Source organism: Thermobia domestica, chromosome 8 (genome assembly GCF_964235325.1).
Source record: "Thermobia domestica chromosome 8, izTheDome1.hap1.1, whole genome shotgun sequence".
Taxonomy (NCBI): domain Eukaryota; kingdom Metazoa; phylum Arthropoda; class Insecta; order Zygentoma; family Lepismatidae; genus Thermobia; species Thermobia domestica.
Genome location: NC_137461.1, coordinates 46,061,321 through 46,086,916, shown reverse-complemented (window position 1 = coordinate 46,086,916; position 25,596 = coordinate 46,061,321). Strand labels below are relative to the sequence as shown.

Here is a 25,596-nt window from a genome sequence, read left to right as displayed (position 1 = left end):
GGTCCGGCGATACAGCAGAAAGCAATTACAACGAGACACTGCTTGAAACCAGAAAAATTAAAAAAAAAAAAAAAAAAAAAAAAAAATCGGCTTCGCAATGGCGTACCCAGGATTTCATCAGGTAGGAAGGAGTCAAGCACCCAAGCCAATATCGTTTTAAGACATGTTCGATATTTGTCTATACTTTTGTTAAAATCATAAATATTTAACCTATTTATCCATAATATCTTATTGAAAGGGAGAAGAGTTATAGAACACTGTAACTCTCCACTGTGCATGTGCCACTTCTTCGTAGAAACCTAGTTTCATTAGACGTCTCAGTAGTCTGTATGGCTATTTCTTCCGTTGGTTATAGTTGACAACAGAAAGCTGTCTGACGAGGAAAACCAAGTTAGCATGCGCCGAATATAGACTTAAGAATACAATAATTGCATAGTGACAATGACGAATTAACATAATAAGATTTCCCAAGAGGTAGGATAGATATCTATCTATTTATTGTTTAAGCAAATTGTTAAATGTGTATTTTATATGTAACCTTTGGTTCTTCAATATTTACAGCATTCACTTAAAGTGCATGTTGTAAATATTGAAGAACCAAAGGTTACATATAAAATACACATTTATATTTATTTATTTATTTATTTATTTCATGTCTCTTGGGTACACGCTGCAAAATGGAACAGTAAATATAAGGAGTACATGTTAGTGTTTGAAATTTGGAAGTTGGTGCAGGACGTGTGTACCAGAATGTACTTTCATTCATCCCTACGCTTAAGTATTAAAGTAAATAAAGAAAATAATGTTATATAACTCTCATATAGCATTTAAGGTAGTAATTGTTTATTTATTGTGCTTTAGTAGTGTTTTCTATAATGTTAATTTTTTTTTTTTTTTTTTTTTTTTTTTTTTTTTTTTTTTTAAGCGTCGTCGGGATGAACTTCAAGGAAATTTATGCTGATTCTGTGACGACAGTAGCGTTGGCAGCCTATAGCGGCAATGTGGAAGCATTGAAGAGACTGATCGATAAGGGCCGATCAGTCAATCAACCCGACAACCGAGGATGGATACCTTTACATCACGCAGCCGTTTATGGTCACGTGGAGTGCGTGAAGCTTCTTCTAGCACAAGGTATGCCCTGTTATTCCTAGGTGACTATTGCAAATTTGTTGGGGAGAACACCATGTTCGTAGGATTTGTTTTGGGTTTTTAGTTCCTTTCCACTTTCTCATTTCATCACTTCTGCCAACACCAGTCACGTGCATTTGTCAGCAGTCTTGTTTAACGAACAGGACACTACTGTTCGCCCATTCGGCAGAGACCTCCAGTTGGCAGAGTGCCAAGGAGAGTCTATGTTAATGAAAGGAGAGAAGTGTAAAAGAAGAAGAGGAAGGAAGGCATTGGTTATTGGCGAGGGTGGTTTGTTTGAACAGTGTTACCAACCCGGCACCAAAACTATAGCTGATAAGATTTTATGAATAAAAAAATGAAATCTTAAATTTTACGTCCCACGGTTATGCCGGCTAGGCTAAAGGAGACTGATGATGAGAAATGAATGAAATGGTGGAATGAAGAAAGTGGGAGGAAACAGGAGAACCCAGAGAAAACCCACGAGCACGATGTTTGTTCACACAAGGTCCACACGTCGCGAGCTGGGATCGAATCAGGGACTCCAAGCAACGGAGGTGAACGCTCTACCACCGCGCCCCCATTTATGAATAATAATATGAGAATGAAATCGAAGTGGGCCTGCATCACTGAAAGCACGATAATCGGTGATTATTACCCGTAGTAGTGAAATGTGTGGTAGAATGATTTTTGTTCGAGTGCATCAATGGCGGGGGGGAGATATAATGGTTTCTAACAACTAATTCGCGCATTAAATTGCTAAAAGAGAGCCCAAGAGCCATGATAAGAAGAACTGATGCTAGTTTGTTGTTCATGTCTATGTGCTGGCAATGTCCTCTCAAGATGAAATTTCACAGTTTAACGTGGGACCGAGCCACCTGAGTCTCCACCGGGAATCGAACCTGAGACCCCTTAATTGCAAGGTAACGAGCGTAACAATTCATCCACCGGTGATAGTACTTTAATAATAGGATATAGCAGATTCCTTTAGCTACATTGTCCCACATTCCAGTGCGCAGTAGTAACAACTGAAGGCAATAAAATAAGTAAACTAAATAAATAAATAAGTAATAAAATGTTAAACAACAAAATAAAGAAATAGCATTTTAAACAAAATAAGTAAATAAAACTAAACAGCTCACCTTAGGTTAGATCCGTTCATTCATCACTGTCATCAGAATAATCACTGTCATCATCATCATCACTCGCACTTACACTAATCACTATAGGATCACATACTTCTTCAATGATTCCATCTCTCTCCCAATACGTATTTTCCAATGACACCACATGAGAGTAATGCTTTTTCCACTCTTCCACGGTAACACTGTTAATCGCCTGCTCAGTGTACTTAAGCAGAGTCATCATATCTAGATCTCCAGTTACATTTCGGTCACGGATAAACCTTTTCACATCTGCCCAAACGTACTCAATGGCATTAATGTCGCAATGGTATGGGGGTAATCTCAAAGCCATAAATCCATGCTCTTGGAGCATCATGTCGAATTTGAATATCTTCGTTGTGGGTGCGTTCTTTTCACCAGGTCTAGCAGTTCAATTTTACGCATGTCTGGGGAATGAGGAACGTTGTTTACAGAAAGCCAATCCATGATCTCTTGCTTTTTGTTAGATGATGTTGGGGGTTTGTTTAATTGTATTGAGTGATATGGCGCATTGTCAATAACGACCACAGCATGTTCAGGAAGGTTTGGAATAAGTTTTTCTCTTGTCCACTTTTCGAAGATTGTGGAATTCATCTGACCATGATAATCGCCAGATGTCGAATTGGCTTTGTACATTAAATTGGCATTCTGTATAAAACCCATTTCTTCCCCCGCGCATAAAATAATTATGCGTCGCGAGGCATTTCCGGTTTCCACAACTCCATGTTCTTCACCACTTTGCCAACATTTGCTGAAGGTTAAGTTGCTGTCTATCCACGATTCATCCAAAAATACGATCGGTCTTTTTTCGTTCCTGTAACGTCGTACTGTTCTCAAATATTGAGTTCTAGCTAACACTATATCACTCCGCTCCATTATAAACTTTCGCTTGTTCTGACACTTCTTGAAACTAAAACCGATTTCATGTAAAACTCTCCTTAAAGTTTCGCGTTGCCAACGAAAATTAATACGTGTTTGCAACACAGGAAGCAATTTGGGGATAGTAGGAACTTTTTTCTCGTTCGCATAAAATTCATGTATAACTCTCCTTATAACGTCTCTATCAAAATCGTCCAAAGCTATGTTCTCGATAGTGGCCTTTTTCTGGCGCTTTTTTGGCGATTGAAATTTCGGCACATCTTCACCTTTCGCTTCTCTACGAATTCTTTTCACAGTTGACTCTGAAACTTTCGCAATTACACTTGCACGTTTGGTAGCCTGAGAAAGGGGAATTAGAAGACGGTCTTCTAGCGCTTCTTTGTCACAAAATGTCACCACATTATGGATTAGTCTTTTCTCGGCACTACGTAAGTGTTTCTTCACGCCAGCACTGGTTGACGGTATTGGCTCCATCGTATTAAAATATACACAAAACAACGCACGTATACACACACACACAACACACAAGCGTAAGCATAAACACGAAACAGGTAAGAGAAAGAACTAGAAAAAACAGTAAACTGCACAACCACAAACGTGTGTCTACTGTAGAGAAAGACAATAGCTTATGTCCTCGCGCGAGTATTTGGCGCAATCAACCGAATATCGAAACCCCTAGAAACACAAAGCTAGGCTGCATTTAAAATGCGCGCGCTCTATTCACTGCGTGACATCATCGCCTGACTAGAATGTACTGCTGATCTGGATCCAATTTATGTAGCTTGGCAACTATGTTTAAACTTCCAGCCTTCTTTCTCTCGCCCCCAGAGTCGCTCCCAGAGGAGAAAACGAACACTTGTTGCCTGTACCTACACATACCTATTTTTTGTAGTGGACTGTTCTACTTCTGTCATGCGCAGAAGTGTCGAGAGACCTAATGTCCGCGGGTAAACAGTAGTGTGTGATGTTAAAAACTAACGTTAAATCTGGCTTTTTTCTTTTTTTAATATTTGAAAATTACTCAAATCCAATACGTAAATACAGGCTGTACTTAGCGATACTTGAGCCAAAAGTTGGGAGCACGGTGGATCAGTGGTAGAGTGAGTGATTACCTCTGGTGCTTGGGGTTCCTGGTTCGGTCCCGTTCCAAGTAAGTTTGTGGTTGACAACATCCTCTTTGTGGGTTTTCTCGAAGTTCTTCAGTTTCCTCCCACATTCTCATTCTACCATTTTTTCCATCATTCTTTTTGAGCTGAGCGAGCGAAACTCTTATACTCGGGTTAGCCGTTTGGTTGTCCGCGAACTACTCCTAGACCGTTTGGCCGATCTCAACCAAACTTAGCACGCTGATAGAGTATGTCGTGCTGAGTGACAACATAGGTCGAAATCAAAAATCCGATGTACCATCGAGGAATAATGACCGAAAAACGCTTCCTCCTAGACCGTTTGGCCGATCTCAACCAAACTTAGCACGCTGATAGAGTATGTCGTGCTGAGTGACAACATAGGTCGAAATCAAAAATCCGATGTACCATCGAGGAATAATGACCGAAAAACGCTTCCTCCTAGACCGTTTGGCTGATCTCAACCAAACTTAGCACGCTGATAGAGTATGTCGTGCTGAGTGAGAACATAGGTCGAAATCAAAAATCCGATGTACCATCGAGGAATAATCACCGAAAAACGCTTCCATAGACTTAACATGGGGAAAAAGTTTTCACGTGATTTTTTTGTCAACAATTAAAATCTGCGCGTGATTTTCGAAAATTCCGGCGAAGCCCTTTTATTTTTTTAGCGTAAAAATTTACAATTTTAATCACAATTTAAAAACAAATTAACGATTTTTTAAACTTTTTTTAGCCGGAACAAAAGGTCAAGACGAAGAATTGTGCGATTGTTATGAAAAATACTGATTGTTTTAAAAAGTCACAATAAACTGATTACGTTGCTTAAGCTCGCTCAGCTCATTTCATTGCAATCGAGTATATCCATTGCATTCCTAGTAGGTTAATTATACGTCTCCCTTAGCCTAAAGGGCATAATCGCGGTACATTAAACTGAAAGATTTCATTTCATTTTGAGCTAAAAGTCAGTTCGATAAATCTTAACTTAGACAATTTTATTTTAAACTTAATAAATTGCATAGTCCTTTTGTTGTTCTGCTTAGTGTTTTCTTCTAAAGCTTCTTCATTGGCAGATCAGAAATAAAAATACAAGCACGTATTCCAACACAGTTCGTAGTGGTGTAAAATTATTATACAGAGTGTTTCGAAACAGTACCGACAACGTTTGGGAGGTGATTCCTGACACCAAGACAAGACAAAAAGTATAGACCAACCTGGGTGCACAAATGCTTCCTTTCGGAATTATAGGCTGCCGAAATAATGAACTTTAAAGTTCCATAGCTCCAATACTATGGGACCTACAGTAATCGAGTCAAGACTTCACTTAGGAACTAGTATATGTCCTATCCAAATATCCATGTTTCAGAATCCTAGGGTACTTCCGAAACAATTTTTATAGAGGTAGTTGCTGAGTGCTTCAAATTTTATGCCTGTAACCAAACTCTATAAAAATTGTTTCGTGAGTACCGCAGCATTTTGAAACATGTATTTTTCGATAGCACACACATGTTAGTTCCTAAGTGAAGTACTACGGTAGGTCCCATAGTATTGGAGCTATGGACTTTTAAAGTTAATTTTTTTCATGTTTTCGGCAGCCTTTAACTTCGAAAAGGAGCATTTGTGCACCCAGGTTGGTCTATATCTTTTGTCTTGTCTTGGTATCAGGAATCACTTCCCAAACGTTGTCGGTGCTGTTTTGAAACACCCTGTATATATACAGGTATATACTTAGTTATTTCATAAATATTGTCAGAGATTTTGACCGCCGTTTGACTATTCTGGGTACGACTAAGTGCTGCCATCTGGGTATCGTGGGCGAAATGGGTCCCTGAGCTGCTCATTCCACGATGAGTCACGTGGCAGTGGGAACGTGTAAGGATGGAGTGAAGCGATGGATGCTCTAGCTCTGTGGTAGAGGGCTCACCTCTGGTGCTTGGGCTCTTGTTCGATTTCACCTCACACGAAGTGACTTTTGCTATCGACAAACACCGTGTGCGTGAGTTCTTTCATGAGATTTCCTCCCTATTTTATCATTCCATCTACCTTAGCCTTGGAGCATAATCGCGAAACTTTAACTTAAAAATAAAGAGGATGATTAATTTTTACTTTCATGAAGAAGAATAAAATTCATATGACATAACGTGAATAAATCTATTACGGTCTCTCAGTTAAATAATGAGACAGAATTTACTCTAGAGAAAAGAAACACGTTAGCAACGAATGATTGTATACCAAAGAAATATGTAACCGTCCACAAACTCAACATTGCATTGCAACACCCTAAGCATGATGGGAATTTGACATAGTATTGAATTAATATTGGGATACCTTTCACACGTTGTCGCCATGAAGCAGCGTGTAAACATTATATTCTGTTTGAAATTGACAAAAGTGGGACCGAGACCGTGAAATTTATATGACAGGTGTATGGGAATACGTATTTGTCTCATACTCAGAAGTTCAGATGGTATGAGCAATTGGAAAGTGGTATAGACTTGAAAATGCAGCCAGACCTAGTCGTCCAATTTCAGGGTGTAAGGAAGATCTCGTCACAAAAGTGAAAGAACATATAATAGAGGATCGTTGTGTAAAAGTAAGACTATTGTCAGATGAGTATGGTGTAAGCCAGGAAACGATTCGTCACGTTTTAGTGCAAGATTTAGGCAAGAAGAGGTTGCATCGCGGTTTGTGTGTCGTTCGTTGTTCTGACGATCAAAAACGCGATCGTTTGCATTGTGCAAGGAACATCCTTGAAACTGCTCATTGGAATTGAAATTACGTAAATTTCATTGATGCGGAGGACGTAATGATGCATTTTGGCTATGATCGAACAACGCAATGTCAAAACGTTGTATGGGAGTTCTGCCGACGTCTTGTATTAATTTAGACGCCGTGGTGCAGGGTATAAAACCCACACAAATTATTAAAAAAAAAAAAACAGAAGTCATTATAATGGAATTTTGGTGAGTGCGTTAGAAATACAAAAACGTGGTGACGATAGAGAAATCAATATTTTAATGTAATTTTGCATAAATATCACTAAATCCATTAGTACACTAAAACGTAGAATGATTTTTTTTTAAAATCACACTAGAATATAGAACATTGTAGTAACTCATACAGCAAACTCTGATTTTTATAATCCATCGATGAATCATGGTAATTACTGTTAAATGTTCCCTTCAATCACTCAAATTAATATCTTTTGCCACTTATTAAAAGTTCATTCAGACAATACTTTTGGAATTTAGTAAAAATCTTCACTATCACTAGTATTATTACATAGTCAATCAAAACAGGAATTGAAATTGCAAACTTCATACGTAGATATTATAACACAAAAATACCTCGTAAGAGTATTCAGATTAGACTCCTATTCAACTTCAACAGATTTGTCTAGTCACTTTCAAGAAAATAGTGTAAATACTTATTCAGATTATGTCGAAATATCAATTCACGAAGTTATAAACTCGCTGAAGACAAAATTCTGAACTTTCTATTAAAATTACACCATTTCCGACGATTAACCAGAGCATGTGCTCTCCGTTGTTAATTCAATTTTACAATGACCAGAAGGTGGTCAGTTAACATCGTCCAGAATAATACTACTTCCTATTTTCACCACCCATTAGAAGTGGCGCTATTTTTAAATGACTTTTTTTTTTTTTTTTAATAATCTTACAACATGCTACAACATCCCACCCTCTGGGAAAAAAATTGATATAATCAATTTTTTTTCTTTCATATTAAGAGATATTTTAATGTAAACAACACTAAGCTTCCACTCGATTCAAACTCACAAAAATTAAAATTAACAATTAAACGAAAAGAAAAAAAATCCCCCATAATAACATTCATACAACTTCCACGCTAATCATTCTAACCATTCAAGCATTGTATACACCATTAATACTAAATATATCTCTCAAAACATGCTAAACCATGCAAGTAATTAATTACAATTACAGATCTTATATCCTCCTCTGTTTAGAATTACAGTTTGCTCTTCGTTTAAGTGAATTACAGTTATTATATTTGTTCCCTTCTCCTTTAGCAATTACAGGTATTAATTTAGTTCCCTTCTCCTTTAGCAATAACAGTTATTAATTTAGTTCCCTTCTCCTTTAGCAATTACAGTTATTAATTTAGTTCCTTTCTCCTTTAGCAATTACAGGCCTGTAATTTTTATGAATGACAATTTAAGTATTATTTCTTATTTCTCCGTTCGGTTTGGTTAAACTCACATTCTCGAATAATATTCTTTTCAATATGTTATCCAATATTTTATCCATTTCCTTTTGTGCGATCCTGCTTATTGGATAAGCTTTTTCTCTTACCGGTTGGTCATCATTTAATATGATCTGATGACAAAAATTAGGCACCTCTCCTACATGTTCTTCAAATATATCTTTAAATTGATTCACTAACTCATCTACATAATGTTGTAACCCACTATCTAATTCTAGAACTTAGGGGTCAACTTTTGCCTAGTTCTTAACGAATCGCTACCCTTAAGTTTAGCTTCTGCACTTGTATTTAAAATTGAATTAGGGGACAAATGGTTAGGGGGTTGAATTTCTTCATTCCACCATTTCATTCATCTCTCATCATCACCGTCTCCTTTAGCCTAACCGGCATAATCGTGGGACGTAAAACTCAAACATTTCATTTCATTTCCATTTCAAGACAGAAACTTATTTCTCTGTGATTCGTTTTATTTACAACCTTTTCAAATGCATCTCTTATTTATAGAACTTAAATATTTTGAATTTTAGGACATTAGAACACTTAGTGAGCAATTTAGGAATATATTTTGGGATTTACCTTTTACATTGTGTGTCTCCTGCCAGAGTTCTCTCTCCTTTGTTTCTCTTATACCTACAGTTAGGTGAAAGTTAAAAAAAATGCTGGATTCTTTTGCAGAAGAAACTGATCCAAATGTAGAGACGTTTGAAGGACAAACTCCACTGCTCTTAGCTTGTAAATGGGGCTGTTCTAAAGAAGTGCTGGAGGCGCTTTTAGAAAGTGGAGCTGATCCAAACAAGGCAACTAATGTGAAGAAGACACCTTTGCATGCTGGTAAGTTCCTATTTTGTTAGATATTCCGTGTTTTCATTTCACCATGCCTCTCTAGGGAAGTTATATAAGCTATACAAGTAGCAAAATTAGAAACTTATGTACGGTTCAAAACCACGTTGAATATTTTTGTTGAGAAAGGAATCTACGTTACAGGGTCACCAGGAGAGGTTCCAATCATAAACTTTGTGGTGTGAGTTTTAAGTAGAGATGCAAGGGCTTGGAAAAAAACTCGGTTTTTTCTGCTTCGCTGTTTTGCTTGGGAAATTTTGGGCTTTTTTCAAAATTCCGCCTTAAATTGATAAAGCAGATGTTGTTCCGCTTCTCTATAACAGAAAAAGTCATTAAATTAGTGGTTGATGCCGATAATAATATAAAACCTCGAAAATAAATCATGAATTTCGAAAAAATATTTCAAACAATTTTACTTCTCAACATATTTACATTATGAATTTCAAAGGATTAACCAATGCATATAAGATTTTTTTTTAACTTCCTATATACAAAAGTAAGCAGGGTTGGGAAGAACCATGTTTTCTTTGAAAATGCCAAAATCCCGTTTTTAGGGGGGAGTTTAAACTAGGCTTTTTTGGCTTAAACCAGGTTTTTTGGGTTTATATATTTTACTTTATGTATTTATATTACATATTGACAGAAATAAGTTTGTTTCGCCTTGGTGTTATTATGCAACAACGGGGTTATGCTGGAAGAGGTCACATAAACTTAAAGAAGTCCGGTCAGTAAATTTCTTAAATTAAGGAACTCCCGCCCTAGCCATCGGGAAAATCCCGTCATCACTCTAAATGTAAAACAATAACGGAAAAATTCTGTTCTTGCTTTGCATGTAAAATTTAAAGGTCAACATATCATAATCAGTACGCTAAAACTGAGGTATTAAATTACAAATTTAGTACGTACATATCATTGAAAGTACAATCCAAGCTAATGTTGAAAGCTACGTAGGCAATCGATAAATTATGCCAATTTCTGTTAATATATTTAAGCAACCTTGGCTTCTTTATAAAACAACAGGCATTCAGGCATGCAGAAATATACAATTTGGTTTCGTTTCGTAGTTTAGGCTTAACATCCTTACGTAATACCGAGATTATCAAGGAGAAGACTTTCGCTTAAAGTTACATCCGAATCGCTACTTTGTTTACGCATGTAAGAAGGGTTGTGGTTCGACCGAGAATTGAACATGGGACACCTTGATTAAAAGGTGAAAAGGAAATAAAACTAATGCAGATTGTTTGATGTGTGGAAACGTCAACATGAAGTTCACACGATTTACATTTTTATTTTTTTTTTTATTTTTTTGGTTTAAACCAGTTGTTTATTTTAAAAAAACAGCTGGTGTAAACCAGCCAACCCTAAAAGTAAATACTTCTTTTAAAAAAATACACAAATAACTAGGAAAATTCTATGTAGTATTTTTGCTTCAAAATATTCCATACCCTCTTTTTGGAACAAAATAAAATTAAAATAAAACATAAGAGAAATACTTAGATTTATATGATACACTTAAAGGCTGCACATCTAGAGCTTTTGGTTCTGTATATTCTTGAAATTCTATAGTTTTATATAACCACCATCACGGTTTACTCAGTCGTCATGTTTTCTGAATTTTTTGAGAATAGGGATTCAACATATGAAGGGCGTGAGGCAAGAACATGGTAACCCACAATTTTACTATTTTAAGAAATTAGAGATTTTCTGCTGCACAATCCATTTTGAAAGTCGGAAAGCTGATTTATCACATAAGATTACACATGAAGGATTAAACGAAGCGATATGCGTTGCTTTCTGTCTGGTGCTGCATAACTCAGCAATTGAAAATTTGTTGGTTAGCATGTTCTTGGCTCACACCCTTCATATCATTACGGAACTCTCCCCACCCCACCACCACAAAAAAAAAAAAAAAAAAAAAAAAAAAAAGACTACGGAATATATTTAAGTTAAGATAAATACAACTGCACAACAAACATGACTGAGTGGAGCTTTTGCGCTTCTATCGGGAAGTTCGGATTCAACCCAGCATTCGACCATTCTGACAAAGCTTTTCTTCATTCCATCTGTGAAGTAGAACTACTGCGGTACTGTGAGTTGGCCGACTTCCTTTCTTATTGCTTTTAAATCGTTATTATTACTAATCATCAGCAGTGACGGCTTTGCGAAGGTTAGAGGGGCGGGCTGAAGCTTGTTCCCCAAAATTACGGAATGTCTAAAGCAAAGGAAATATCTATTAGTTATGCCTTTACTGATAAACTGTAAGCCCCCGTCAAATAAAAATTACGAATGTTTAGAAAACTAAAGATTAGTAAGAAAAACCCCTCCCAAAATACTCTTCTAAATCCGCCACTGATTCTCAGAATAAAATGATCTTCAAGGTTGTATTCGGAAGATTATCGCTAAATATATAAACGAAACGAAATATTATGCCTGTACTCATAAACTTCAAGCTCCTCCCAAATAAAATTAGGACATTTTAGGAAATGAAACAATCAGAGAAACCCCTCCCAAAGTACTTTTCTCAATCCGCTACTGATTATTTGTATAAATTAGTATTCAAGATTGTATCCGGAAAATTATTGCTAAATCGTTGCACAACTACAGTATAACAGAAATGTGGATGTACGGGTAGACGGATATGTTAAAAAACGTACACTTTGACGGATATATAGAAAAACATAAGTTTAACTTTTGCGCTAGAAGCTAGAGTACTAAGCTCTTAGAAATGAAACACGGATGACAAACTATAATGATCTAGAGAAGAAAAAAATGTCGATAACTCAAACGTTGTATAGCCTCTAAAATTGCCCTCAAATACTACATTCTTCATGTTAGCTTTAATTCGTAAAACATGTGCTCCATCCATCTTGATGGTGAATTTCAGAGCGAAATATGGCATTTAGGTCTTGGAATTCTTATCTAACTATAGAATATACTATAAGGAAGCTATTTCGATAGAAAAATCATGAAAATGAAAAAAGCCAAAATTTCCAAAAATTCTCGTTTTTTTCCAAAAAAGCCGGCTTTTTATGTGAAAAAAAACCATCGATTCAAAACAGCTGGCTTTTTTGCATCTCTAGTTTTAAGTAAAGAGTCGATTTGTGCAATAGTAAATGGTTGAACTTTATTTTATCTTAATAATACACAAAGAGGGAAAAAGTGCATTGCTGGACCGAGATTGGAATCCGGGATCGTCGGCATACCACGCCGATGCGTTAATCAGTCCGCTTCTAGAACAATCATACGCTCTCCCACTCTTCGGTGCTCTTCCAAACAGACCACGTGCCTTGTACCAGAACCTAGCTGTTGTGTTTGGACAGATCCAGTGTCTATGTTCAGAATACTGCAAACCGAAGAGCGTATGGCTGTTCTGGGAGCGAACTGGGTACCGTAATAGTTAACCCGTCGGCACGGTCCGTCGAAGATCCCCGATTCGAGTCTCGGTTCAGTCGTGCTTTTTTTTCACTCTTTGTGTATTATTAAATTCGCACTTACAGAGGATTTGGTATGTAAAAATAAGTTTAAATTGGTCGTTGCCTCCTTTCATTAATATAATTCCTTTTATGTCCATATTTTTAATATTTCTTGAAATATGAAATAACACCTAGATGAAAAAGTTAACTCTATATTAGTTTTAAGGGATTCCCCGATGACTAAGTGTATAGCAGCTTTGTTTTACGTTAGTTGAACATTGCATGTTAAGCTGTGGAATCTGATGTCGAGTCTCGGTGCTGAAAAATAACTATCGCGATTTTATTCGTATTTCATACCTAAATATTTCATTATCAACGTGATAATATGATATACATTGTTTGTCCCGAAAAAGTTGACAGGGAGTAAAACAAGTTGATTTACCTTGTGACTCCGTATCTGATCCTGGTAAGGTAAGTCACTTTTCTCATGAATATGTGATCTACAGCTTCTATCAATAGATATTCGCAACCGGCAGTTTGCTCTTAAGGGTTAGTTATTTTTCCGGATGTTTGTCCCAAAAACAACTCAGGCGATTTTTTTTTTCCAAATTTCACAAATGAATATTTCATAAATAATCTGATAATATGGTAAACTCATTTGTCCTGAAAAAAATCCAGAAAGGTTAGTTTACTCTTGGGAGGTTTTTTTTTTTTTTCGAACTATTTTCTCAAAAACTATTCAGGCACCTTTGTTCATCTTCAATAAAAATAATAATTATAAATAATATGTGCGTGTGTGTGTGTGTGTTTGACATCAGTTTTTTGCATTAATGCAGTCACCTAGAGCCACCATATTTTGTACACATACATATGGAGCAGTTTTTTTTCGATTTTTGGCTCGAGGTTTGTCGGGGGATGAACTTTTATAGATTTCGTTGGTTGCTTCTAAGAACACCTGGCCTGTACGGGGTCTATCTATGCAACCAACATTACATATTTGGTATACAGGCTTACACAACAGCAGAAGATAAATACCTGGGCAGTGGAATGGTTGTCTGGAAATTCCTTAAGGACGTTGTTCTTCCTCCCTTTTTATCCTGGTGGCTCCGCGTAGCGTAGTCGTCAACACTCTCTGCTTTGGTGCGAGCAGTTCCGGGTTCGATTCCCGATGAGGACACTCGATCGAAAAGATATAACAGCTTTTACAGGCCAGCCATCCTTAGTGAGATTTTTCCTGGGTTTTCGTCACTCACACCAGGCAAATGTCGGTATGGTACCTAACATAATGGTTCCAGGCCACAACCTTCCTTCCCATCCCTTCTTGCTCTCCAATTCCCCAGGCAGTGTGATCGCCAAGGGACGACATCCCACGTATGTGTGAAGGATGGCTATAGATTCCGAAAGCCTAGAAATCTAATTTCTAATTCTAATCCTTTTTATCCTGGTTCTAAATGAAGACCCGGCAACAACTGGTTGCTTACAGCTAGTACTTCTTGAATATTCTATTAATAACCCTATAATTATATATAAATAACTTCTCATGAAAATATCTGCAAAGGATAGTTTACTTCTTTCGTTCTCAGTTTCCTCAAATACGACTCATGTAGTTTAGCTGAGTATTACATAGGCAAATATTTCATAAATAACCCTAATAGATGGCATTAAATCGTTTCTCATGAAATAATCCAGAAGCAGTAGTTTCTTTTTGAGGGCAAATTTTCCGAATACGTAATATAATTTTGTTTGCATTTCATGAAAATAAATATTTCAATAATAACTCCAGCATAACATGAATTAGTGTAGGAAATTGGAGCAAGAAAGTTTAGTAGGGTGGCCCGTACCTTGTATTCAATGATTTCCGTGCTGATAAAATTGGTGACATGGATGTGGTTCCTATACATGGAAGGTGGCAACCTATACTTATGTCACCGATTTATGAGGGCTGTTTTGTTTCTTCCTCCTTTAAGCCTGCAGAATTAGGGAGAACCACTTGAGATGACGAGGCGAGAATAAGACAAAGCCCTTTATTTGGACATAGCCTATCCTCTACACCGATTGTCATTCTGCAGATTAAGTCATTGTGGAGTACAGGAAGGCGTCTGCCAAGTGTAAACTACGCGATGTAATTCAATTTCTTCAGGTGGAAGGGCGTAATACAGACGCAAGTCAACGTCGTATGAGTAAGTATTATGACGGGAGTATTATAAGTGATTGTTGTATACACAAGCATTGCAGAGAGTTTAAAGAAGTACTTATCGACGTTCATGACGAAACTAGCCAAGTAGAAGTCCGTGATGAACGCGTGAATCGTTATTCAAGAACGGCATAGATTATGACTTCCTAAATGACTGATCTTGGAATTTCAGGGATTTCAAAAGCCTCCTAGGAAAATTGGATTATATCGCGTAGTTCACACGTGGCGTGCTTCGATTGCGTTCGCCACTACACAGTGATTTAATTACAGAGTTTTTCTATTGGTATGGAGGATGGACGACGTCCAATAAACTACTTTGTCTTATCCCGTTTCGACGTTCCTTTGTGGTTTCTTCTGGTGGCTTAAAGGAAATTGAAAAAGAGAAAAAGAAAGTAGCCCTTGTAGCAGCAACAGAAGTCCATTTATAAAGGTATCAGAGAATACCGAAACAGTATGAATTAATATCTAATTCTGTTGATGAGAATTAAATTTTTCTTTATGTTGGTTACTGTGCTACCTTGTCTGCTTCCTTGGCCAGCCACACATTTTCACTCTTGAGATCGATACGTAATCATTCAGACCATACAGACTCTACAGTGTGATCTGAACGGCTGAGTATCAGGATATGATGAAAGATAAATAATTAAATTTAAAAACAAGATTGTTCCTTTCATTTAATATATTCCTATAATTTGGTAGGATAGACGGTGTTTGAATGTATCTTATCATAGGGCTCTATGTCAGTGCTGATGGACTTTAACAGTCAATTTTATTATTATATGTAAATTACGTTAAGCTCCCTTCATTGAAACTATTTGTAATCTCATTAAATACATTTTAGCTGTGAAGAGCGGCAGACTAGATTTTGTAGAAGTCTTGGTAGAACATGGAGCGCTGCTAAACACTAAAGACCATAACGGAACAACTCCGCTGGATTTAGCTGCTGAAGACGTGAGTATGAATGTTTTAACTCCTGATCATTCACAGCATTTATGTAAGTTTAAAGATTTTGCTTTGAATAATAACAGATAGTTTCAATCATGATTTAAAAAACGAGGTCTAACGAAATTAAAAATAGACCGCATTAGGCACATTGTGCCAATAAAGTTTTGAGACTTACCTTAAAGTGGCTTTGTAGGGCAATTGTTTTACGACATTTACTTCAGAGACTGTCCTGCCTTCTTGGTTGAGTTGATGCAAAAACGGAATTTACCAAAAAGAACATTTAAACTATATAGAATGAAAATTAGAAATTATAATGAATTTTTTTATTTGTAATTGAGAAAAGCAATGGCATTATATTTTGAAGATAATATTTAAATGTCTTCCTCTGCTTTGGTACATGGAATGAATTCTAAAGGTCCAATTTTGCACTACTTTCGCACACATATTGTGCAGTAAATACGCAATGTTCTTCTTTACTTCCCAGATTGTTTATGACTTGAGATAATCTCATAAAAAATAATCCCGGGCCAAGAGATCACATAATCTTCGGGCCAATTTACATAACGATTTCTCGACAGAAGGCGTCCGGAAAACTTTTGATGCAATAAGTCAAACATCTGGCGAAATGTGTGAAAGTTGTACCGTCTTGTTAGAAACATTGATTGTATCACGATTTGTCAGTTGATCCCGCGAAAAGTACATTATTATGTTGTTGCATCGCACATCATTGACCTTAACAGTAATGTGATTGCTATGTTCCTCCTCCCTTACTAGATCCTAATTAAGTGTATCATTTTCACCTCCGTTCGCAACCTCTGGGGTTGCCACCCTCAGGTTGAGAAACACTGTTCTACACAAATATTCGTCTTCATAGAAAGAAACGTATTTGAATGAACATTAGAGGCAAAAATCTTTCTTTGAATTTATATAAAGGAAATTTAGATAAGAGTTGGGATGTTGGTACTGAAAATAATTGTACTAAAAACATAGTAATTAAATATAGTTAATGTAAGTATATTTTTGCAAGTCATCTGCTAATTCGTCTTCGTGACTGCTGCATTGTATATCTTTTTTTGTCAGTATCTTGCAACGTTTTTCATAATTATAAGTGTAGACCTCATCTAATATGACAACCGACTTCTATTTTCACTCGCCCTATCTCCCAAGTGTCTTTCCTACAGTTTATCCAGCACTGTGATACCTGAGGAGGTTGTGTGACAGTGGACTGCGCAAGATTTAGTCCTTGGGCCATGTCACGTTGGGTGGTGGATGGAGTCTTCTGGCCCACCAGTTGATGAATCACACAGACCATCTCAAGCAACACTTTCACTGGTAACTTCAATCGGGCCCTTTTGTTGGAGAATATTTCTGCATGGACTTCATTAGTGTTTGCCATACATATCTTTAGCTGGGGTCTTTCTTATGGTTAAACGTTTTACCGATACTTTCACTATTCGGCTGTACGAAAAATGTGCCTAGAAAAGAACCATGATATAGTAATGGTTATACATTTTCGACAGCATTTCACTAGCACCAACACGACACTCCGGCACCTGCAAACTGAGACACCATATTAATAATGACACCAGCTTCGTTTCTGGCGCAGTTACACAGGTGATAGCAGCTTTGGCAATTCGGCCGTACATAAACTGATCAACCTTCTGTATTCGTGTAGGTATTTTGTATGTTGGAAAGAACGTCTCTCCGAAAAGGATCAGGGGAGATGGGAGGATAATATAGAGTTACAGTCTTAAGGAACTGGGCTGCGATGGTGAACTTTCACGTATTGCGAGCGAATAAATAGATCAAGTCGCCAAAGGTGGTCTGAGCGTTGAATCGTAATAATAATAATGGTAATAATAATCAAAAGTGAGTTAGATTGGAGAAGAATAGAATCCATTGGCGAGAGTATGCTTCCATAACTTTGAATTTCATGTTCCTCTAGTCCGAAAATTATAGCCAAAGTGAAGAAATCAAATCAGAGACGAGCTTCGAGTCCTTTTCCTTCTGTTTTTCACAGAAAAGTACTCATTCCTATCTTTCGGAATTGAGAAGGATAACCTGTTTTCATTTCTCGTTACAGGGTTATTATTATTATAGGATATTACAAGCCGTAATGCCGATTTAGTATGTATTTGCGCATACATACTTACGATTTCTAATACTTCGCAAAGAACACTTTATAATTAATCTTTCTTGTTCGAAGTATTTATAGAGAAATTAATCTGATATACTCTGCTGTTTTTTGTCACATCCAAACTAGTATGAGTTGGGAATGGACATTTTTCTTTTTTTTTCTTTATTTATTATTTTACGTTAAATAAAAATGTGAATTGCTTTCCGTTTTCTGTGAATTTATCTTCCTGTTACCTGCGATAAGTTCATTGTTTCTACCGTTGATAATTAGGCCACATTGAAACTAAAATACAATTAAAAACTACTGAAAGCGAATGAATTATAAATTGTTAATTTCTGGATGTATACTAATTTGTAAAATAAAATTTACGTAATTTTTAAACCTAAAATTTTAATCCAACCCATGTTCCATCCCAGTTAGAGTCTGACGGATACAGCAGACTAAAGTTGTGAAATATGGATCGATTTCTCTCCTTTACGAACATTTGAGGCAAAAACAGGCTTCCCACTGACCTAAAAAAGGGAATGTTACGAAATTAATTTTTGTAAGGGAAAATTAGGGAAATCATTGAAAAATTCTTTAATATCAGAGAAATAAATTAGTCGTTGTCGATAATGAAGGCAACTTTGAAATAATGTACCGTAAGAAAAAAAAACTATCAAATAAATAAAAATTTAAATAAATTGTGTCAAATTTAATAACTAACTAAAATTAAATTACACTGTTAAAGTAAAGAGTGAAATTAAACCAATGGTTGCAATTTCTTATTGTCACAATTGACAATATTTTATTAATGAAACAATTGACCTACAATGGTAGTATAGTGAATTTTTTTGTAAGAATATAAATTAGTTAACTGTAAATATTTAAGAGTATTAAGTTTATAACCAGACATAGTATATTATTTTAATTGCATAACATACGAGGGCTATCCAGAAAGTAGATTACGTTTTCGTCTGTGTCCGCTAGGGGCGGGGCTAGCGCGGCCATCTTGGGGTCAGAGCGTTGCGCAGCTCAGTCGGCATCTAGCCGTGCTAGTGAGAGGTTCGTGCTGTGCTCCGTTAAGATACTGTGACGGTTTGAAATGTCTGCGTTAATTGAAAATCCCGCGAGCTGCGAGGTGCGTGCAGTAATAAGGTTTCTGACAGCAAAAAACTGTAAACCGATAGAAATCTATCGGCAGCTGTGTGAAGTGTATGGGGACAACATTATCACTGAAGGTGGAGTGCGACAGTGGGTCATAAGATTTAAAAATGGCCGAACCAATGTTCACGACGAAGATCGAAGTGGGAGACCCAGCAAAGTGACTGCCGAACTTGTCGAAAAAGTCGATGTTAAAGTCCGTGAAAATCGAAAGTTCACAATAACGGAACTTTCTTTGAGTTTTCCACAAATTTCGCGAAGTTTGTTGCACGAAATCATCAGCGAAAAGCTTGGTTACCACAAGTTTTGTGCAAGATGGATTCCAAAAATCTTGACAGAGGACCACAAAGATCAGCGAATGGCTGCAGCGTTGCACTTTTTGGACGCCTACAATAAGGATGGTGACTCTTTACTCGATCGCATCGTTACTGGTGACGAAACATGGGTGAAACACGTGAACTGTGAAACGAAATTGCAATCAATGCAGTGGGGGCACACAGGTTCTCCCCAAAAACCCAAGAAATGCATGCAAACAATGTCGGCAAGGAAGATGATGGCGACTGTTTTTTGGGACAGAAAAGGTGTGATTTTGGTGGACTTCCTGGAAAGAGGCACTACAATAAACGCTCAAAGGTATTGCCAAACTCTGCAAAACCTCAGAAGAGCAATTCAAAACAAGCGCAGAGGAATGTTGAGCTCTAAGATCTTGTTGATTCACGACAACGCCCGGCCCCACACGGCAAATGTCACGCGTGAAGTTCTTGAATCTTTTCAGTGGGAGTTGTTTCCTCATCCGCCGTACAGTCCCGACCTGGCACCGAGCGACTTCCACCTATTCCCAGCAATGAAGAAGTGGCTGGCTATGCAGCGTTTTGATGACGACGAACAGCTGCAAGAAGAGGTAACGAAGTGGTTGAAGTCGCAGGCGGCCGAATTTTTCGACGAAGGAATTTCCAAGCTCGTACATCGCTACGATAAATGCCTTAATTTGAATGGTGACTATGTCGAAAAGTAGTATTTGTGTGTGGCTTTCATCTGTATATAATAAAATTTGTTTCCTATACTTTGTTGATTTTTTATTCCAAAACGTAATCTACTTTCTGGATAGCCCTCGTATAACTATAATTTACTTAATGCTAAGCCAATTATTATATAAATAAGCTAAATATTTAAGTATTAAAATTTTGCCTGTAACTTTCAGGGACCTCCTAATATCATGTTACATGCAAACTAGACAGTTAAATTTTTTTGTAGTTATACTGTACCTTATTGCATTTTTCGCTTGGTTTTGACCTGACAAGAGTCTTTCTTGCGGTATTTATAATTTTGTATAGACCATTCCATTGCGATGCTGGATGCAGAACCCAGAATGCAGAATGATTTTTTACTTGCAAACTTGGTAATTTTATATGGACTATTGTCCTTGTTTGTCTTAATTATTTTTTTTAATTTTACTTTGCCAAAAGCCAATATAAAAATTTACAAAATTTTAAGAAAGTTCTAATTACATTTTTTGAAAAAATATTGTTGTTACCTAATGATATAAAAATAAGTATTTTTAAACTTTAATTTACCTTGAGGTTTGCTTTCGTCTTTCTCGTAATTTTATCCGAATTGTTAATTTCTACTGACAGGCATTGTTGTTTGACTGCAGGTAATTCTTGACTATTTTGCTTCTGCTTCCAACAATTTCTTGATTACAAATACTGTCCTTGTGATTTTTAAAAATAATATTATGCACGTATCCAAAAGTTAAAATATTACAAAAAACTTTGTTCCATTTTCACCTACCAAATTGCCATTTTTATGAATAAAAATAATGATTTTTAATTCTTACTTTATGATTTCATTACAATAATAAGGAAAGAGTACAGATGCATTAAGTTATATGAAGATGTGTTGTGCCATGATTTATAGTTAGGTTCTTAACTCTGGAATCAGTTGAGCTACACTATCTATCTTGAAGCGGTTATTGTAAGCTGTGTGGCGTCTTTGTCCTTCTGAGCTGAGATACATACGGCTTTTTAACCGACTTAAAAAGAAGTTGTGCGTATTTTTAAGCATAATCCTTCGACACAGGTACACCAGTTTAATTGTTTTATTTATTTATTGTGAAAGAGTTCTTTCCCGGTGGTTCCACATAAATTTTATGAGGATCTAACAGTAGTCTTCGAAGTGAGACCATGAAACTTCTCAATGACTGACAGTGTTCATACCATAGTTTTATGATCACGCAAAATTTCGACATAGGTTTACCAATTCCGTTAGGGTGACCAGACGTACTGATTTTCGCAGTACAATACTGTTTTTCAGAGAGCTGTTGTGCGTTTTGCGAAGACGCCTAGAAAATCGAGAAATGTCCTTTTTTAAAATGTCCTGAGTTAACTTATTTCCAATAAATTAATATTTAACTCTTTATTCACAACATTTTGAATCATAGACATTCTTTTCCTGAATGATAAACAACTGTTTTTTAACACTCCTCAAAAGATTAGGGATGGAAAACAATCAACAAACCATTATTTTACAATACGTTGTTTTTACTGAGAAGGGCATGCTTAGATATCGGTAAAGTAGGAAAAGTTTCTTTTTCAACTTATGACAGTGGTGCTAACCAAGTTAAGTAGAAGTTCCCTCGTGCCGGTCTAAATTTTCTCTCGTTCCTTAAAATAATACCACGCTCCGAAAATCGATAAATTCTTTAGACCAACACGAAGTTTCACTGTACGTTCATAAAAATTAACCACTTTGACATTTACCAAAGCATTTGGAGTTGTATTAATTCCTACAATACTTTTGTTCAGTACTTTTCTTCTTAACAAAAATGAATGATTAATTTAAGGTTAACGTTAAATACAATAAGGATATGCGTATTGCCGACTCAGTAAACTATCATATACTATTATACTTGTGTCATACTTTTCGCTTGTCAGAATCTGGTCACCCTAAATTCTGTTGACTTACTTTTTGTTTGAAAGATTATTATTATCGTGCCTGAGGAAATTATTTACACAACATCAAAATATTCAGGCACGTTAACGTCAGGTACATTTTAAAATTAAGTTTCTACGTATATTGCAGTTCTTTTAATTATTTTTGGTTGTTTTTCCTTCAGAATCACGTGAGGATTGTGGAGTACCTACTAGAAAAAGGTGCAGATCTTACTACCCAAGATCAATATTGTCGAACTCCCTTGTTCAGAGCTGCTACAAGTGGCAGTTTAGAAGTTTTGTCACTGTTAATAAGTAAAGGTGGCGAAGTGGATGGAAGGTTAGTCACTGTTCCTTGACTGGATTGTAATTAAGTGGAAATTATCGAAGTTGGCCATTATTAATGCTAATTTATGCAGTTAGTCTACTTAGTAAAGTATAATAATATCCGTTTATATGCACGTGGTTCTCTCTGTCTGTCTGTCTGTCTGTCTGTCTCTCTCTCTCTCTCTCTCTCTCTCTCTCTCTCTCTATATATATATATATATATATATATATATATATATATATATTTATATATATCTTAAACCTATATCTCAAATCTGAATGGTATCGCGACCATCTTAAACAGCTTTCCATGATACAAAGATAGCCACCTTTAACAGCTTATAGGTTGATGTTATGTTGTTATTCTTTGTTGTTCTGTACAAAGCAGTTAAAATTTCTTGTTTTCTTTAGGAAGTTTTTTTCCCCTCTCCAGTATAACCTATTCCTTGAAGAATGAACGTTCTCAGTTTCACGATATATTTTTTTTTTTCTTCTCCAATTTCTTCACTTTATGTTTATAAGCTATTTTATTAAAGGACTGTATATCGAACGAAATTCTGTTTCCGCTTTGTTACTTACAATGCTTAACAAAAAATGTGAATACGTTTTCACGAAATTACTTACCGCTTTGATCCAAATCACTGGTGGATGCTTTTGAGGATATTGAAATGTTTTATAACCATGTTAAAATTCGTTGAATTCCCAATGTAGTTTAGTTACGTAATAATGCGTTAAAACAAAAATCTCAGTTGATTGTTTTAAAGCTTTAGTAGTATATTTTAGTTAGTAATGTTCTCCCCGCCTAAAAATAGGAATTTGCTGTTAAACACTGTGATTTTGTTTTACTTTGCATGTGACAGGAAGGCCAGTTAAACATATAATTACAAATAAATTTTAATAAAAATATAAACTTTTAACATTTCGCAGATTGATATACAATGAACAAGAGGAAATATGTGTTTATATAATTGGGTTTTATATAAGTTTGTGTATTGAGTATTCATAGATTCACTAACGTCATTGTTAATATTGTTGATGTGAAAAATTGAAAACTATCTAAGTATAAATCGCCGTAGTTCTGTTTATTTGTATCTGGAAAGTTGTAATTGGGAAATGTTCCCGTGATTATTGAAAGTAAGTAATGAGTGAGTGTTCTTCCCAGTTGGGACCCTGCATTTTGGTGTTGATACATCGTTGTTGGGCTGTTGAAGAGCTTCTTAAGAGATGCCAAACTCGGGTTAAAATGCCAGAATCCGGTTAGTTTATGAGCTGACCAAACATCACATGAGCCACATAAAAGCACTGCCTGCTATAGGTCTTTCTAGAGTGTAGAATCAGCAAGTAATGAGAAATGTACTTTTTACATGGGGGAAAAGAAACCTGGTATTAATTGATATCATATGCAAACAATTAATTATTGTGAAATAACTTGCTTTAAATAGTTTTTGGTTTTATTATTATTGTAATAATAATAAGAAGAATAATAACGGTATACTTAGTTTGATAGGTTAGAGAAATTTCGGAAAATTTCGAACTTAAGAAAAATGGAAGAAAACTTTATTCATCTATAGATAGCATTTCATTAATGCACATTTATCTGTAATAGAAGGAAATTTAATAATGTTTTATGCTTCAGATAATAAGATGATATGTTGCTAGCCGATGATGATAGGGTGGAATGAAGTTAAGGAAAAAAAAAAAAAAAAAACTTCTCGAAGTAAATTTATATTAAGACCTTGATTTACAGCAGAAGGTCGCCTAATATACTTCTAAAAGACATAAACGCGTCGTAGATCGTTTCTAATATGGGTTTTACTGGTTTTATGAACATAATAAATACATATATAATAGTCTTTAAATATAATTCTAGCTCTTTTCATTGAAATAGCAATAATTTCTCTGAAATTCATTAACGAAGGAGTTGTTACCATTTTTGGAAACTTTTTCGAAGTAAATCATAGTAAGAGTATCAGTAGCAGATACAGTGGAACAGCACAATAGCGAACACCGATGGCACATAATCGTTGCTGGATGATTTGGTTTATATGGGGGTACACTTCAAAACATAATCATATGTGATAATTTTCTCAAGGGCAAGTCATATCTGTATAATTCCCTTAATTCGCTTACTGACTGTATTAAATGTAATGTAAACCAACAAGAACATGCAACATTATTATTATAAATACTGGTAATGGAGACAGAACTAACCAATCATGATGGTTTATGAAGGTCTTGGAAGCTCCTGCAGTAGTTGTCTGCCGTGGAATCCTGTGGACATAGTTTCTGATCGAAGTTCGCTTGTAACTGCTGCATCATTTGAAGGAATCAATGGAGAATTTATTTTTAAGTTACAGAAAGTATTTTCTGTGCCAAATAACATATGAGCTGAGAATAATTCCTATCGTCTGTGAAGAGGTTACTGAAACGTTGGGGTTAAAAAGACTGTCCGTATCTGAGACTATTTGTAAAATGGAAGGTTCTTTCCCATAATACATACGTTTTGCCGAGTTAAAAACCTTTGTAAAACCTTACGAGAAAGAGGAAGGTCAATATTATTTTTACTTTCAATTCTACTTCAAGCGTTTTACACCAGTATGATCATTTTCTTCTTCTTCTTCTTCTTTATTATTATTATTATTATTATTATTATTATTATTATTATTATTATTATTATTATTATTATTATTATTATTACTCTAATAGATTTTCGTGTGTGAAAAATATATAAACTGTGGTCGCTTAATATTTCTGTTAATGTAAAATATCTTTTTATACGTTTGTATGTGAAATTAGATATTTTTAAATTGGTATTTATTTATTTATTTGTAACCTACTTGCTTTTAATGGGCCAAATGTATAGCTTGCTTTTGTTCTAATTCTAGAGCTAGTGATGGAGCTACACCCCTAATGTTGGCATCGCAAGAAGGACATTTTGAGTGTGTGAAGTTGTTAATTGAGAATGGGGCCGACCCGAACGCAGAATCACAAGATCATGCCATCCCCATACATTTCGCTGCAGAAGGAGGACATGCACAGTGAGTATTTTTTATTTTAAGGTATTAAGTAGGATAATGGCATGAAAAGCATTTTGTATACTCCGTATCAATTCTATCTCAGTAACT

General features: G+C 35.8%; 1 protein-coding gene across 3 annotated transcripts in view; it reads left to right on the top strand.

The window, feature by feature from the left end:
* The window catches only part of LOC145692867 (uncharacterized), a 52,418-nt gene that overhangs the window by 5,748 nt on the left and 21,074 nt on the right, over positions 1-25,596 (top strand). For all 3 annotated transcript variants that reach the window (XM_081768395.1, XM_081768394.1, XM_081768396.1), the window contains exons 2-6: positions 926-1,131; positions 9,218-9,373; positions 15,831-15,940; positions 22,330-22,484; positions 25,357-25,509. In XM_081768395.1, the coding sequence (XP_081624521.1) occupies positions 936-1,131; positions 9,218-9,373; positions 15,831-15,940; positions 22,330-22,484; positions 25,357-25,509 (770 nt within the window). In that variant the 5' untranslated portion in view covers positions 926-935. The remainder of the gene's footprint in view (positions 1-925; positions 1,132-9,217; positions 9,374-15,830; positions 15,941-22,329; positions 22,485-25,356; positions 25,510-25,596) is intronic.